The 17,936-nt window shown below is 52.9% G+C and overlaps 2 protein-coding genes across 2 annotated transcripts in view; both read right to left on the bottom strand.

Annotated features, from left to right (window-relative positions):
* The window catches only part of LOC144481712 (uncharacterized), a 240,640-nt gene that overhangs the window by 86,761 nt on the left and 135,943 nt on the right, over window positions 1-17,936 (bottom strand). The window lies entirely within an intron of this gene.
* Window positions 1-17,936, bottom strand: part of LOC144481694 (uncharacterized) — a 49,295-nt gene that overhangs the window by 12,582 nt on the left and 18,777 nt on the right. The window contains exons 3-8 of the mRNA XM_078200831.1: window positions 17,190-17,301; window positions 15,101-15,248; window positions 10,097-10,144; window positions 9,089-9,166; window positions 8,033-8,170; window positions 2,157-2,240 (exon numbers count right to left, since the gene is read on the bottom strand). Of these exons, the coding sequence (XP_078056957.1) occupies window positions 2,157-2,240; window positions 8,033-8,170; window positions 9,089-9,166; window positions 10,097-10,144; window positions 15,101-15,248; window positions 17,190-17,301 (608 nt within the window). The remainder of the gene's footprint in view (window positions 1-2,156; window positions 2,241-8,032; window positions 8,171-9,088; window positions 9,167-10,096; window positions 10,145-15,100; window positions 15,249-17,189; window positions 17,302-17,936) is intronic.

Genomic DNA, 17,936 nt, shown 5'->3' with positions numbered 1-17,936 from the left:
TAAATTAAATCATCTGCAGACTGCGGTGTTAAACATCCTGATTTAGAAACGGAACGGCCGTTCCTTCACTGTCGCTGGGTCAAAATCCTGGAACTCCCTCCCTAACGGCGCTGTGGATGCACCTACAACACACAGGACTGCAGCGGCTCAAGGCGGCAGCTCACCGCCACCTCCTCCAGGGACAATTAGGCATGGGCAATAAATGTTGCCTGGCCACTGATACCCAAAACAAATGAATAAATAATGAATAAAATTGAAGTGCTGTAACATCTCAATAAACAATTTGCAGGCATTTAAACTCTGGTATACAGAATTCAAATACCCACTGCACAATGATCTAAATACGAGACAGAATTAGGCCACATCACCCAATCGGTCACGTCAAAACAGTTAGAACATTTTATACCGTCTGAAATTGAATTTCCATCTTCTCTCTTTAGTCACACGCCCCCAAGCAGATCAGCCTTTTACTCTGATACAGCACACTACATCCGAGGGTGCAAAAGGACTAAATGCTTCTGAAACTGCCCACCAGGACTTTGCAGAGAACCAGAAGCTTCTGTTTTTCAGATAGATCCAAGTTGCAAAGTGATGCAAACTGGGCCTCGCCTGCACCCCATCCCCAAGTTCCAGACCGGCGAAAGAGTCCTCGGCCTCCCATCCATCGACTCCGACTACACTTCCCGCTGCCTCGGGGAAAAGCAGCCAGCATAATCAAGGACCCCCACGCACCCCGGACATTCTCTCTCCCACCTTCTTCCGTCGGGAAAAAGATACAAAAGTCTGAGGTCACGTACCAACTGACTCAAGAACAGCTTCTTCCCTGCTGCTGTCAGACTTTTGAATGGACCTACCTCGCATTAAAAGTTGATCTTTCTCTGCACCCTAGCTATGACTGTAACACTGCATTCTGCACTCTCTCCTTTCCTTCTCGATGAACGGTATGCTTTGTCTGTATAGCATGTAAGAAACAATACTTTCCACTGGATGTTAATACATGTGATAATAATAAATCAGCACAGCAACGCTCCAAGCTGCCCATAAATCAGCAATCAATCCCTGGGATCAGGATTACAGGGAGAAGGAAAAATGCAGGAAAGTACACTCTAGAAAGATTAGGATAAAGAAACATTAAAGGAATGGTAGAGGGAGCTTTACTCTGTATCTAACCCCGTGCTGTACCTGTCCTGGGAGTGTTTGATGGGGACAGTGTAGAGGGGGCTTTACTCTGTACCTAACCCCGTGCTGTACCTGTCCTGGGAGTGTTTGATGGGGGACAGTGTAGAGGGAGCTTTACCCTGTATCTAACCCCGTGCTGTACCTGTCCTGGGAGTGTTTGATGGGGGACAGTGTAGAGGGAGCTTTACTCTGTATCTAACCCCGTGCTGTACCTGTCCTGGGAGTGTTTGATGGGGACAGTGTAGAGGGAGCTTTACTCTGTATCTAACCCCGTGCTGTACCTGTCCTGGGAGTGTTTGATGGGGACAGTGTAGAGGGAGCTTTACTCTGTATCTAACCCCGTGCTGTACCTGTCCTGGGAGTGTTTGATGGGGGACAGTGTAGAGGGAGCTTTACTCTGTATCTAACCCCGTGCTGTACCTGTCCTGGGAGTGTTTGATGGGGGACAGTGTAGAGGGAGCTTTACTCTGTATCTAACCCCGTGCTGTACCTGTCCTGGGAGTGTTTGATGGGGACAGTGCAGAGGGAGCTTTACTCTGTATCTAACCCCGTGCTGTACCTGTCCTGGGAGTGTTTGATGGGGACAGTGTAGAGGGAGCTTTACTCTGTATCTAACCCCGTGCTGTACCTGTCCTGGGAGTGTTTGATAGGGGACAGTGTAGAGGGAGCTTTACTCTGTATCTAACCCCGTGCTGTACCTGTCCTGGGAGTGTTTGATGGAGGACAGTGTAGAGGGAGCTTTACTCTGTATCTAACCCCGTGCTGTACCTGTCCTGGGAGTGTTTGATGGGGGACAGTGTAGAGGGAGCTTTACTCTGTATCTAACCCCGTGCTGTACCTGTCCTGGGAGTGTTTGATGGAGGACAGTGTAGAGGGAGCTTTACTCTGTAGCTATCCCCGTGCTGTCTCTGTAACACGTCCCTAATTTATCCTGAAGGTTCGTTCACAATGCAGGAACAGAGTTTCCATCTACCCACCATTTTGAAATATCCCTTCCAGTCACTGTAGAAGTCAGGACGATTCTTCTTGACGGCCTCTGCCTGCAAGTACTTGCCGATATGCTGAAAGGCAAACACATTTTCAGATTGCTTTCAAATAAAAGCTTCCCTTTCTATATTTTAATCTCTCCCCTGTTCACTGAGCCAGTTGTCATTTATACTGCCTCTGTTTGAACTCTGCAGTCCGTCACTCAATCCCACGTTTAATTCCAGGCTTTCGCGGAATTCAAATTGCACCCTCTGTCATCGCGGGATTCGAACCCGGCTCCCCTGAGCATCACCCTCGGTCTCTGGATTACTAGCCCAGCGACAACACCACTGCACCACCACTTCCCTAGTACAGTACAGTACTGGTGGGGACAGGTCTGTCACTGTATAACACTGGGGTACAGTACTGGTGGGGATGGGTCTGTCGCTGTATAACACTGGGGTACAGTACTGGTGGGGACAGGTCTGTCACTGTATAACACTGGGGTACAGTACTGGTGGGGATGGGTCTGTCGCTGTATAACACTGGGGTACAGTACTGGTGGGGATGGGTCTGTCGCTGTATAACACTGGGGTACAGTACTGGTGGGGACGGGTCTGTCACTGTATAACACTGGGGTACAGTACTGGTGGGGACGGGTCTGTCACTGTATAACACTGGGGTACAGTACTGGTGGGGACGGGTCTGTCGCTGTATAACACTGGGGTACAGTACTGGTGGGGACAGGTCTGTCACTGTATAACACTGGGGTACAGTACTGGTGGGGACGGGTCTGTCACTGTATAACACTGGGGTACAGTACTGGTGGGGACAGGTCTGTCACTGTATAACACTGGGGTACAGTACTGGTGGGGACAGGTCTGTCACTGTATAACACTGGGGTACAGTACTGGTGGGGACAGGTCTGTCACTGTATAACACTGGGGTACAGTACTGGTGGGGACAGGTCTGTCGCTGTATAACACTGGGGTACAGTACTGGTGGGGACAGGTCTGTCGCTGTATAACACTGGGGTACAGTACTGGTGGGGACAGGTCTGTCGCTGTATAACACTGGGGTACAGTACTGGTGGGGACAGGTCTGTCACTGTATAACACTGGGGTACAGTACTGGTGGGGACGGGTCTGTCGCTGTGTAACACTGGGGGACAGTACTGGTGGGGACGGGTCTGTCACTGTATAACACTGGGGTACAGTACTGGTGGGGACGGGTCTGTCGCTGTATAACACTGGGGTACAGTACTGGTGGGGACGGGTCTGTCACTGTATAACACTGGGGTACAGTACTGGTGGGGACGGGTCTGTCACTGTATAACACTGGGGTACAGTACTGGTGGGGATGGGTCTGTCACTGTATAACACTGGGGTACAGTACTGGTGGGGACGGGTCTGTCACTGTATAACACTGGGGTACAGTACTGGTGGGGATGGGTCTGTCACTGTATAATACTGGGGTACAGTACTGGTGGGGACGGGTCTGTCACTGTATAACACTGGGGTACAGTACTGGTGGGGATGGGTCTGTCACTGTATAACACTGGGGTACAGTACTGGTGGGGACGGGTCTGTCACTGTATAACACTGGGGTACAGTACTGGTGGGGACGGGTCTGTCGCTGTATAACACTGGGGTACAGTACTGGTGGGGACGGGTCTGTCACTGTATAACACTGGGGTACAGTACTGGTGGGGACGGGTCTGTCACTGTATAACACTGGGGTACAGTACTGGTGGGGACGGGTCTGTCACTGTATAACACTGGGGTACAGTACTGGTGGGGACGGGTCTGTTACTGTATAACACTGGGGTACAGTACTGGTGGGGACGGGTCTGTCACTGTATAACACTGGGGTACAGTACTGGTGGGGACAGGTCTGTCACTGTATAACACTGGGGTACAGTACTGGTGGGGACGGGTCTGTCACTGTATAACACTGGGGTACAGTACTGGTGGGGACGGGTCTGTCACTGTATAACACTGGGGTACAGTACTGGTGGGGACAGGTCTGTCACTGTATAACACTGGGGTACAGTACTGGTGGGGACGGGTCTGTCACTGTATAACACTGGGGTACAGTACTGGTGGGGACGGGTCTGTCACTGTATAACAATGGGGTACAGTACTGGTGGGGACGGGTCTGTCACTGTGTAACACTGGGGTACAGTACTGGTGGGGACGGGTCTGTCACTGTATAACACTGGGGTACAGTACTGGTGGGGATGGGTCTGTCACTGTATAACACTCGGGTACAGTACTGGTGGGGACGGGTCTGTCACTGTATAACACTGGGGTACAGTACTGGTGGGGACGGGTCTGTCACTGTATAACACTGGGGTACAGTACTGGTGGGGACGGGTCTGTCACTGTATAACACTGGGGTACAGTACTGGTGGGGACGGGTCTGTCACTGTGTAACACTGGGGTACAGTACTGGTGGGGACGGGTCTGTCACTGTATAACACTGGGGTACAGTACTGGTGGGGACGGGTCTGTCACTGTATAACACTGGGGTACAGTACTGGTGGGGACGGGTCTGTCACTGTATAACACTGGGGTACAGTACTGGTGGGGACGGGTCTGTCACTGTATAACACTGGGGTACAGTACTGGTGGGGACGGGTCTGTCACTGTATAACACTGGGGTACAGTACTGGTGGGGACGGGTCTGTCACTGTGTAACACTGGGGTACAGTACTGGTGGGGACGGGTCTGTCACTGTATAACACTGGGGTACAGTACTGGTGGGGACGGGTCTGTCACTGTATAACACTGGGGTACAGTACTGGTGGGGACGGGTCTGTCGCTGTATAACACTGGGGTACAGTACTGGTGAGGACGGGTCTGTCACTGTATAACACTGGGGTACAGTACTGGTGGGGACGGGTCTGTCACTGTATAACACTGGGGTACAGTACTGGTGGGGACGGGTCTGTCACTGTATAACACTGGGGTACAGTACTGGTGGGGACGGGTCTGTCACTGTATAACACTGGGGTACAGTACTGGTGGGGACGGGTCTGTCACTGTATAACACTGGGGTACAGTACTGGTGGGGACGGGTCTGTCACTGTATAACACTGGGGTACAGTACTGGTGGGGACGGGTCTGTCACTGTATAACACTGGGGTACAGTACTGGTGGGGACGGGTCTGTCACTGTATAACACTGGGGTACAGTACTGGTGGGGACGGGTCTGTTACTGTATAACACTGGGGTACAGTACTGGTGGGGACGGGTCTGTCACTGTATAACACTGGGGTACAGTACTGGTGGGGACGGGTCTGTCACTGTATAACACTGGGGTACAGTACTGGTGGGGACGGGTCTGTCACTGTATAACACTGGGGTACAGTACTGGTGGGGACGGGTCTGTCACTGTATAACACTGGGGTACAGTACTGGTGGGGACGGGTCTGTCACTGTATAACACTGGGGTACAGTACTGGTGGGGACGGGTCTGTCACTGTATAACACTGGGGTACAGTACTGGTGGGGACGGGTCTGTCACTGTATAACACTAGGGTACAGTACTGGTGGGGACGGGTCTGTCACTGTATAACACTGGGGTACAGTACTGGTGGGGACGGGTCTGTCACTGTATAACACTGGGGTACAGTACTGGTGGGGACGGGTCTGTCACTGTATAACACTGGGGTACAGTACTGGTGGGGACGGGTCTGTCACTGTATAACACTGGGGTACAGTACTGGTGGGGACGGGTCTGTCACTGTATAACACTGGGGTACAGTACTGGTGGGGACGGGTCTGTCACTGTATAACACTGGGGTACAGTACTAGTGGGGACGGGTCTGTCACTGTATAACACTGGGGTACAGTACTGGTGGGGACGGGTCTGTCACTGTATAACACTGGGGTACAGTACTGGTGGGGACGGGTCTGTCACTGTATAACACTGGGGTACAGTACTGGTGGGGACGGGTCTGTCACTGTATAACACTGGGGTACAGTACTGGTGGGGACGGGTCTGTCACTGTATAACACTGGGGTACAGTACTGGTGGGGACGGGTCTGTCACTGTATAACACTGGGGTACAGTACTAGTGGGGACGGGTCTGTCACTGTATAACACTAGGGTACAGTACTGGTGGGGACGGGTCTGTCACTGTATAACACTGGGGTACAGTACTGGTGGGGACGGGTCTGTCACTGTATAACACTGGGGTACAGTACTGGTGGGGACGGGTCTGTCACTGTATAACACTGGGGTACAGTACTGGTGGGGACGGGTCTGTCACTGTATAACACTGGGGTACAGTACTGGTGGGGACGGGTCTGTCACTGTATAACACTGGGGTACAGTACTGGTGGGGACGGGTCTGTCACTGTATAACACTGGGGTACAGTACTGGTGGGGACGGGTCTGTCACTGTATAACACTGGGGTACAGTACTGGTGGGGACGGGTCTGTCACTGTATAACACTGGGGTACAGTACTGGTGGGGACGGGTCTGTCACTGTATAACACTGGGGTACAGTACTGGTGGGGACGGGTCTGTCACTGTATAACACTGGGGTACAGTACTGGTGGGGACGGGTCTGTCACTGTATAACACTGGGGTACAGTACTGGTGGGGACGGGTCTGTCACTGTATAACACTGGGGTACAGTACTGGTGGGGACGGGTCTGTCACTGTATAACACTGGGGTACAGTACTGGTGGGGACGGGTCTGTACTGTAGTTAGTACCTGCTCCAGTGATCACTGGATTCTAAATGGGGCTGGGGTGAAACTGTAGCTGAGATTTCCGATCAATCACCTTGTTCCTTTCTGGCTCGGTATTGCAGCAGCAAATGGAAACAGCTTGGAACTTAGCTCAGGCTTGGTGGGACGGGGAATGGGCAGCGGGGGAAAATAACTGTGTGTATATTCCTTGGGAACTCCACGCTCTGTAAAACATTTCAACATTCCCTCTGCGACGGGGAGGAGATCAAAATGCTGGGGTCGCCGTTACACAGCGAGCAGAAAGACTTAGAGAAATATACATCTGACTGCTTTTCACCCCTTCATTTCACTCCTGGCTTTGGAGACTAGAACCAGGGGACACGGCCTCAGTACGAGGGGTCGGCTGTTGGACTGAGGCATGAGGGTGGTTCATCTTTGGAGTTCCCTGACCGCAGAGGCTCAGTCATCGAAAACGTACAAGACACTACGCCAAGGGAGTTCGTAAAGAGATACGGTGATAGCGTAAGAAAATGGCACTGAGGTAGAAAGTCAGCCGCGATCGAGCTGAAAGGCAGAGCAGACTCGAGGGGCTGAATGGCCTCCTCCTGCTCCTGTTCCCTCTTGGGAGAACATTACTGGTCAACTTCACCTTTCCTTTGCTACCTGACACACAGAGGACAATCGCCGGGGTGAATGTTAGGAACTTAACATTCAGGGTAAGGGTACAGAAGAGGTTTACCAGGATGTTGCCTGGTATGGAGGGCATTAGCTATGAGGAGAGGTTGGAGAAACTTGGTTTGTTCTCACTGGAACGACGGAGGTTGAGGGGGGTGACCTGATAGAGGTTTACAAGATTATGAGGGGCATGGACAGTGTGGATAGTCAGATGCTCTTTCCTAGGGTAGAAAAGTCAAACACTCGGGGACACGGGTTTAAGGTGCGTGGGGAAAGGTTTAGAGGAGATGTGCGAGGTAAGTTTTTTACACAGAGGGTGGTGAGGGTGTGGAACGCGCTGCCCGGGGAGGTGGTGGGAGCAGGTACAATAGCGGCATTTAAGGGGCAACTAGACGAATACACTAAGTGCATACAGTTTTAGTTCAAGCATCATGATCAGCGCAGGCCGAAGGGCCTGTTCCTGTGCTGTACTGTTCTTTGTTCTTTGAACCAGATCCCTGTGCCAGTACCTTGGGGCACCTCCTGTTCAGGGTACGCTGGGAGTCGAAGTACGTTATGGTCTTTTCCCGGACATCGACGGAGACGAGAGACCAGTGAACCTCCAGGTGAATGGGAATCAAGAGCAGATCTTTGTTAAAAATGTCAACCTACAAGAAAAAAGTGGAACAAACGGCTGAACAAACTGCATAACGAGTAGACCCGGTGTCTTCAGTCGAAGCTTAACGGGGTCAACAAGCACTTACCCACTGCCCCACCCGTGACACAGAGTGAACGTGGATAATAGAGGAGGAACATTCCGCTTCACCCTCCCAGTTCCCCGCGCCCCGAAAGCCGCTCCTACTCAAAAGTAATGACCCAGTCACAGAGGGTTAGAGTCTGCAACACGACCCGTAGCGAGCCAATGCCGTCGGAAGGTTCTCAGAGAAAATGGGAAAGGGTGGAAAGGAAAGCAGCAAAGGCCCAAGGGGGGGGGTGGGGGAACGGGACGGACATCACTCCTCACAGGATTGACGAGGAGCCTCACATTGGCACAGCGGGGGACACTTTGGGAGGGTAGGACTGATTCTAAACACGCCACCCATTCCACGGAGACACTGTACCTGGGAGTGCTGCCACCGCTTATAAAAGGAGCTTCATCCAGCCGGGGCGGGGGGGGGGAGCCGGGACTGGGGGAGTGGGTGGGTGGGTGGGGGCTGCCAGCCAGGATCGGGGGAGTGGGGGGTGGGGGTGGTGGTGGTGTTGGACTGGGTGGCCAGCCGGGACTGGGATGGACAGGGAACGGGCAGCCAGGACCTGGGCAGAGGGGCAGGTCAGAGCAGCCGGGACCGGGGGGAGTGGGTGGGGGGGCGGGGCCAGCCAGGATCGGCGGGGGGGGGGTGTTGGACTGGGTGGCCAGCCGGGACTGGGATGGACGGGGAACAGGGGGGGGGGGGGCAGGGGCAGCCAGGACCGGGGGAACGGGACGGAGGCAGCTGGGACGGCAGTTCAGGGACAGGTCCGGGAAAGCTTCGCTCCACATTCGATCCGTGCCACGCCCGAGACTCATGTTCAGTTGGAAATCTTACATTTTTAGTCCATCGCTTGACTCCATCGTAGCCCTTGGTTCTCAGCTTGTCGTAAAAGAAGCTGTTGAAGAAGTGAACCTGAACGAGGGAAGCAGACGTGGAATTCTTAAAGAGCGATGGTATCACCCTGCGGTACAAACCCACCCTCGCCAGCCCACCGCAGAATCCCTACAGTGCAGGAGGAGGCCATTCAGCCCATCGAGCCTGCACCGACTGACAGCTCCCCCCACCCTATCCCTGTCACCCCACACCCTGCAGTACAAACCCACCCTCGCCAGCCCACCATAGAATCCCTACAGTGCAGGAGGAGGCCATTCAGCCCATCGAGCCTGCACCGACTGACAGCTCCCCCCACCCTATCCCTGTCACCCCACACCCTGCAGTACAAACCCACCCTCGCCAGCCCACCATAGAATCCCTACAGTGCAGGAGGAGGCCATTCAGCCCATCGAGCCTGCTCCACCATTCAATATGATCATGGCTGCTCATGCACTGTCAGTATCCCACTCCCACTTTCTCTCCATACCCCCCGATCCCTTTAGCCACAAGAGCCACGTCCAGTTCCCTCTTGAACATATCCAACGCACTGGCCCCCAACAGCTTCCTGTGGTCGAGAATTCCACAGGTTCACAACTCTCCGAGTGAAGAGGTTCTTCCTCATCATCTCAGTCTTGAATAGCTTACCCCTTCATTCTTAGACTGGACAGAGGGTCATTAAGCAGAGGGCAGAACAAGTGAACATCGCAATGTCACGGTTCAGAGACAAGGACGGCCGACTGCGTCTCGGGAAGCAACGCCCTCAGATTCAAAACCCATTCGCTTCAATCGGTCGAGCAAGAACAGGCAACTGCATTTCCGAGTTTGTACCAATCCTGCTCCAGCAACTAGACTGAGCTACCCCGTCCCTCCGCGCTTTCCCCGCCTCCTCCAGAGTAAAGAGGAGGGGGATCTTTAGTAGCGTACGGGTACACAGACACCAATACAGACAGCCCGAGTGAGTGGACATACCTTGTCAGGAACCGTGTCCATTACCAGATCTCCGTACATGTTCATGACCTGCACAAGAAAAAGGACTTCATCTGACACCAAGGACAACCTCAGCATCTATTTGACCACACTCAGTTCAAGCCCCCTCCCCAGCCCAAAGCAGCTCCCAGTCCCATTTACCGCGGCGTTCCCGCTTCCAAAGCCGCAGCTAATTCCGTTCCGTTGGGTTGGGGGGAGTCTGAACGGGAACGTCTCCCAGTCAGGCTCTGCCAAAGACCCAAACCGTCCCCTGGTCGTGTCTGAGGTGCGCAGGCGGTGGAGTGAGCTGATCTGACCCCAGAGACTCTCCCTCAGTCCTGCTGTCTCCAGTATCTACTGCTTTACCACCATCCCGCTCCCTGCGCCAACACCCACCCACCGCCACCCCCTGCAAAAGCATCGCTGAGGTTAATTCCCTCCATGTTACTGACTCTCTTAACCGCGCTCTCTTTCAGAGGCCACTGCCATACTTCCCAACTACTGCCTTTAGAGAAGGACGTAGGATACCCATCTTGGCAAAACTAAATGCCCCCCTTTTGGAACCCACCCATGCTGGCTTTAGAATCACAGAATCACCATGGTGCTGAAGGAGGCCATTCGGCCCATCGAGCCTGTAAGCGACTCAGCACCTCACCCACACCCACCCCTATCCTAGCCCCATAACCCCATGTACTTACCCCACTAATCCCCCTAACCTGCACATCTTTGGAGTGTGGGAGGAAACCGGAGCACCCGGAGGAAACCCACGCAGACACGGGGAGAGCGTGAGTTTGCTTCAAAGCTTGTCTTTCAAATCTCTCCCTGGCATCGCCTCAGTGAAGCTTCCCTCCCAGACATCCAATTGGTTCCCTTTCCCCGTGCTCTCTGCCTTCCCGTTTGTGGCCATCCTTCCTTTCCCTGTATTCCCGTCCTCTCGAACACCCTGCCCACTGATAGAATCACAGAATCCTGACAGTGCAGAAGGAGGCCATTCGGCCCATTGAGTCTGCACCGACCACAATCCCACCCAGACCCTATCCCGGTATCCCCATGCATTTACCCTCGCTAGTCCCCCTGACACGAAAGAGCAATTTAGCATGGCCAATCCCCCTAACCTGCACATCTTTGGACACTAAGGGGCAATTTAGCATGGCCAATCCCCCTAACCTGCACATCTTTGGACACTAAGGGGCAATTTAGCATGGCCAATCCCCCTAACCTGCACATCTTTGGACACTAAGCGGCAATTTAGCATGGCCAATCCCCCTAACCTGCACATCTTTGGACACTAAGGGGCAATTTAGCATGGCCAATCCCCCTAACCTGCACATCTTTGGACACTAAGGGGCAATTTAGCATGGCCAATCCCCCTAACCTGCACATCTTTGGACACTAAGGGGCAATTTAGCATGGCCAATCCCCCTAACCCACACATCTTTGGACACTAAGGGGCAGTTTAGCACGGCCAATCCACCTAACCCGCACATCTTTGGACACTAAGGGACAATTTAGCATGGCCAATCCCCCTAACCTACACATCTTTGGACTGTGGGAGGAAACCGGAGCACCCGGAGGAAATCCACACAGACACGGGGAGAACGTGCAGACTCCACACAGACAGTGACCCAAGCCGGGAATCGCCCCGGGTCCCTGGCGCTGTGAGGCAGCAGTGCGAACCACTGTGCCACCGTTCCAGCTACATTCACAGCCAACTCTCACCTTCAGAATGGTTTCATTTCATTTCACCGTGCCTCTCCCCCGACACACTTCCACTGCCCAGATCCTCGGTGCAACCTGTCCACAGTGCTCTGATAACACAAACTGTTACAGTGTTCCCCCCTTAGCACCCCCCCCAGTAGAGACGTATATCGTTCCTCATCCCTCGCTGTCCCAAACTGGAGCCCCCCCCAGGGATACAGCCTGCAGCCAGAGCTCTGAAAATGCGGCATAACAAGATCCAGGCCGGAACGTTCCGGCTGTTCATCTGGCGGGACTTTCCAATCCCGCTACAGGAATGGAGATTCGGCTGGGCGCCAGATTCTGCGACCTCGCTGCGGCGGGAGCGTGGCGTGGACGGCTGTTAAGATCGCGCCCTGTGAGTCTCAGTACACATTGCACAACGTTACTTTAATACTTGACCCCATAGCTGCTTATAACGGTTAAAAGCCCCAAACTTCCCCCCAGTTCTGAAGAAAGGTCAGCGAGCTAAAACATTAACTCTATCTCTCCTTCCACAGATGCTGCCCGAGTCGGGAGGCCTGTCCAGCGTCTTCACTGCCTTACATCCTGAGAATCTGAATGGGAAACCACTTAAAGGGAGCAAAGCAGTATTAAATGTCCCACACTGTACAGCACAGTCCCAAACTCAAGCACAGACCAGGCGACCACCACATTACTTGCAGCTAACACATGCAAATTGATGTGGAGATGCCGGCGTTGGACTGGGGGTGAGGCACAGTGAGAAGTCTCACAACACCGGGTTAAAGTCCAACAGGGTTTATTTGGAATCACGAGCTTTCGGAGCACTGCTCCTTCATCAGGTGAGTGGAGAGGTGGGTTTCACAAACAGGGCGTATATAGACAAAGACTGCTTTGCAAGATAATGGTTGGAATGCGAGTCTTTACAGGTATCAAGTCTTTACAGGTATCAAGTCTTTACAGGTATCAAGTCTTTACAGGTACAGACAATGTGAGTGGAGAGAGGGTTAAGCACAGGTTAAAGAGATGTGTATTGTCTCAAGCCAGGACAGTTAGTGAGATTTTGCAAGCCCAGGCAAGTCGTGGGGGTTACAGATAGTGTGACATGAACCCAAGATCCCGGTTGAGGCCGTCCCCATGTGTGCGGAACTTGGCCATCAGTTTCTGCTCAGCGACTCTGCGTTGTCGTGTCACCTGATGAAGGAGCAGCGCCCCGAAAGCTCGTGATTCCAAATAAACCTGTTGGACTTTAACCCGGTGTTGTGAGACTTCTTACAGATATGAGAATGGGTCACAGCGTGTATAAAAAGGAAAGTTTGGATCTTTCTGGGAGGGATGGCACTTCCCTTGTGATCAGCAAAGCGACCCCTCCACCGGCTGGCTGGTAAAACGTACTGCGCCAAGCGGAATGGGTGACAGCTGGCAGAGAGAACCCAGTGTCTGGCTCAATTCACGCCCCCCCCCCCCCCCCCCCCCCGGCTGATTTTTGCTCAGGGCAACAGCAGGAAACAGAGGAGGCTGGAGCCAACCGCTGGAGGCTCAGGGCAGCTCGGTGTGGCGAGGGAGCCTGGCGGCGATCCCGGCTGAGCAGAGAAACGGTCCGAGCTGTGGCTTCAGTGCCCAGCACCGTAAAGGGGGACAGGAGCTGTTGGCAAGACCACGAAACCAACCAGCAGCCGGACGGTGAGCGGAGAGAGGAGAGGAAAATAATGTGAATCGTACGTTTTTTAATTCAATCCTGGGATGTGAGCATGGCCGTTAAGGCTGGACTTATTTCCCATTCGTAATTGCCCTCAAGGTGGTGGTGGTGGTGGACACAACACAGTGATTAGCGAGGCCAGTGCAGAGGGCAGTTAAAATCAACCCCCCCCCGGCTGTAGGTAGGGATGCGGACGGCAGGTTCTGTTCCCCAAAGGGCACGAGAGAAACAGATGGGTTTTAATGACAATCCAATTCATACTCGGTGACCTTTCACTATCACCTCTCTCTGGCCCAGGTTTTATTTAATTTAAACTCCCCGAATGTGGTGGTTCCAACTGAACTCATGTATCAGAATTGGTACTGTACCGTTCTGGTCACCCTGTTACAGAAAGGACATTATTAAACCAGAAAGAGTGCAGAAAAGATTTACTCGGATGCGACCGGGACTTGATGGTTTGAGTTATAAGGAGAGGCTGGATACACTGGGACTTTTTTCCCCAACAGCGTAGGAGACTTAGGGGCAATCTTTTTAGAATCCCTTCAGTGCAGGAGGCGGCCATTCGGCCCATCTGCACCAACCACAATCCCACCCAGCCCCTATCCCCATAATCCCATGCATTTACCCTAGCTAGTCCCCCTGACACTAAAGGGCAATTTAGCATGGCCAATCCACCTAACCTACACATCTTTGGACACGAAGGGACAATTTAGCATGGCCAATCCATCTAACCTACACATCTTTGGATACTAAAGGGCAATTTAGCACGGCCAATCCATCTAACCTACACATCTTTGGATACTAAAGGGCAATTTAGCATGGCCAATCCATCTAACCTGCATATCTTTGGATACTAAAGGGCAATTTAGCACAGCCAATCCACCTAACCCACACATCTTTGGACACGAAGGAGCAATTTAGCATGGCCAATCCATCTAATCTGCACATCTTTGGACACGAAGGGGCAATTTAGCATGGCCAATCCACCCTAACCTGCACATCTTTGGACTGTGGAAGGAAACTGGAGCACCCGGAGGAAACCCACGCAGACACGGGGAGAACGTGCAAACTCCACGCAGACAGTGACCCAAGCCGGGAATCGAACCTGGGTCCCTGGTGCTGTGAGGCAGCAGCGCTCACCACCGTGCCGCCCTTATAGAGGTCCATAAAATAATGAGGGGCACAGATCAGCTAGATAGTCAATATCTTTTCCCAAAGGTAGGGGAGCCTAAAACTAGAGGGCATAGGTTTAAGGTGAGAGGGGAGAGATACAAAAGGGTCCAGAGTGGCAATTTTTTCACACAGAGGGTGGTGAGTGTCTGGAACGAGCTGCCAGAGGCAGTAGTAGAGGCAGGTACAATTTTGTCTTTTAAAAAGCATTTAGACAGTTACATGGGTATAGAGGGATATGGGCCAAATGCGGGCAATTGGGATTAGCTTTGTGGTTAAAAGGGCGGCATGGACAAGTTGGGCCGAAGGGCCTGTTTCCCTGCTGTAAACCTCTATGACTCTAGTGCGGGCCACCTGGTTATACGTCCAATGCACTCCCCTGTACAGGAGCAATCGTCCCCCCGCCAACCCAAAATAGTCAACAACAAAAGGAATATAACCTGGTCATTAAGCCAGTTTTGTCCATACAAAGTGGAGAGGTCGTCCATGGTTAGCACATGCCTCTTGTATGTGACCCGGAAGCTCCGGACCGCGTTATTCCCAATCATCCGGTGGTATGATTGCATCACGTGCTGAATCATGTTCTTCCTGTGTACAAAGCCGGAGGGAATGTGTGTGAAAACTCCAGCCCGAGTTTAAACAGTTCCCACCCTTCGCAACGTGTCCCCCCCACCCATCCCGCCCCCCAGAATCACTCCGAGACACAACGATTCGCTCTCGAGGAGAGCGAGGGGCAACGAGATTCCCGTCCGACCCAGTCCCACACGGCCCTGTCCGCGCCAAATAAAAGTGTATTTATACTCCGAAGGTAGCAGGAGAGAGAATTTAACCTTTATTTATTGTCACAAGTAGGCTCACATTAACACCGCAATGAAGTGACTGTGAAAATCCCCCGAGTCGCCCACACTCCGGCGCCTGTTCGGGTCAATGCACCCTAAACCAGCACGTCTTTTGGAGTCTTTGGGAGGAAACCGGAGCACCCGGAGGAAACCCACGCAGACACGGGGAGAAACGTGCAGACTCCACACAGACAGTGACCCAAGCCGGGAAGCGAACCGGGGTCCCTGGCGCTGTGAGGCAGCAGTGCTGACCCACTGTGCCGCCATGCCTGTTCATAAAGCTCTTCTCCCTGCAGAGTCACAGGCTGAGAGATAATTTTCTTAGCCCCCAGCACCCAGGGACAGGGGGAACAACACAGACAATTCCACTGACTGCCTGAGATCAGCGAACTCGATCGACAGGGAATCGTGCCCAGCACCTTCTGGATCTCTCGGCCTCACTGGGCAGCCCGTTTACCCTTTAGGGAATCATAGAATAAAATCACAGAATCCCTACAGTGCAGGAGGAGGCCATTTGGCCCATCGAGTCTGCACCAACTCCCTGTCAGAGTACCGTACCCAGATCCTCGCCCCACCCTATCCCTGTAACCGACACATCGTTGGACACTAAGGGCCAATTTAGCATGGCCAATCCACCTAACCTGCACATCGTTGGACACTAAGGGACAATTTAGCATGGCCAATCCACCCTAACCTGCACATCTTTGGACTGTGGGAGAAAACCGGAGGAAAACGTGCAGACTCCACACAGACAGTGACCCAAGCCGGGAATCGAACCCGGATCCCTAGCGCTGTGAGGCAGCAGTGCCAACCACTGTGCCACCATGCCCCCGGGAAGCGAACCGGGGTCCCTGGCGCTGTGAGGCAGCAGTGCTAACCACTGTGCCACCCTATCAAAGAAAGTAAAGGTCCCTCTTTTTAACCCACAGGGAAGACTCTGCAATGACTCAGTCCACAGGGTGGGAGGGAAGCGGAGGGTGGGCGAAAGGTGAGTCAGGGAGACAAAGCAGCAGAGAAACAGGGAGCCTGGATATTATAGAAATCATAGAAACCCTACAGTGCAGAAACAGGCCATTCGGCCCATCGAGTCTGCACCGACCACAATCCCACCCAGGCCCTACCCCCATACCCCTACACATTTACCCACTAATCCCTCTAACCTACGCATCTCAGGACATTAAGGGGCAATTTTAGCCTGACCAACCAACCTAACTCGCACATCTTTGGACTGTGGGAGGAAACCGGAGCACCCGGAGGAAACCCACGCAGACACGGGGAGAACGTGCAGACTCCACACAGACAGTGACCTGAGTCGGGAATCGAACCCAGGTCCCTGGTGCTGTGAAGCAGCAGTGCTAACCCCACTGTGCCACCGTGCCCCCGGGAATCGAACCCAGGTCCCTGGTGCTGTGAAGCAGCAGTGCTAACCCCACTGTGCCACCCATCTTTGGACTGTGGGGGAAAACCGGAGGAAAACATGCAGGGAGTGAAGGGTATTGAAAAGGTAAAGCAGACGCGGTAAGAGAGAGAGAGCTCCGAAGAAGAGAGAGAGAGAGAGTGAGGGATGACAAGGTTGGTAAATTAGGGTAAATTTCCATTCTGCATTGTGGATAAAAGTTAAACTTGACACCACACGATAGCAGAGAGCTCCAACCAGACGTGGAAGCAACATACATGACGCAACGTGTACCTGTGAGAGGTGGAGAAATCTTCTTCAAACACATCCTGCAGTTTCTCAATGACTTCATCTGTGTTGAGAGGTATTAAGCTGCCATAGGTCTGGATATACTCATCCAGAAGGCCTGAAAAGGAAGGTCACCATTAGAATCATAGAATCCTGCAGTGCAGAAGGAGGCCATTCGGCCCATCGAGTCTGCACCCGACCACACTCCCACCCAGGTCCTATCCCCATGCATTTACACTCGCTAGTTTCCCCTGACACTAGTGGGCAATTTAGCACGGCCAATCCCCCTAACCGAGAGTCAGAGGTTTACAGCATGGAAACAAACCCTTCAGACCGACTCTCCATGCTGCCCCTTTTTCTAACCCCGAAGCTAGTCCCAATTGCCTGCGTTTGGCCCATATTCCTCTATACCCATTTTTACCCATGTCTAAACGCTTTATAGAGTCACGTCTTTGGACACTAAGCTGCAATTTAGCATGGCCAATCCACCCTAACCTGCACATCTTTGGACACTAAGGGGCAATTTAGCATGGCCAATCCACCCTAACCTGCACATCTTTGGACACTAAGCTGCAATTTAGCATGGCCAATCCACCCTAACCTGCACATCTTTGGACACTAAGGGGCAATTTAGCACGGCCAATCCCCCTAACCTGCACATCTTTGGACACTAAGGGACAATTTAGCATGGCCAATCTACCTAACCCGCACATCTTTGGACACTAAGGGGCAATTTAGCACGGCCAATCCACC

The sequence above is a fragment of the Mustelus asterias genome, chromosome 31 (assembly GCF_964213995.1).
Source record: "Mustelus asterias chromosome 31, sMusAst1.hap1.1, whole genome shotgun sequence".
Lineage (NCBI taxonomy): Eukaryota > Metazoa > Chordata > Chondrichthyes > Carcharhiniformes > Triakidae > Mustelus > Mustelus asterias.
This window is presented reverse-complemented; position numbering and strand designations above follow the sequence as displayed.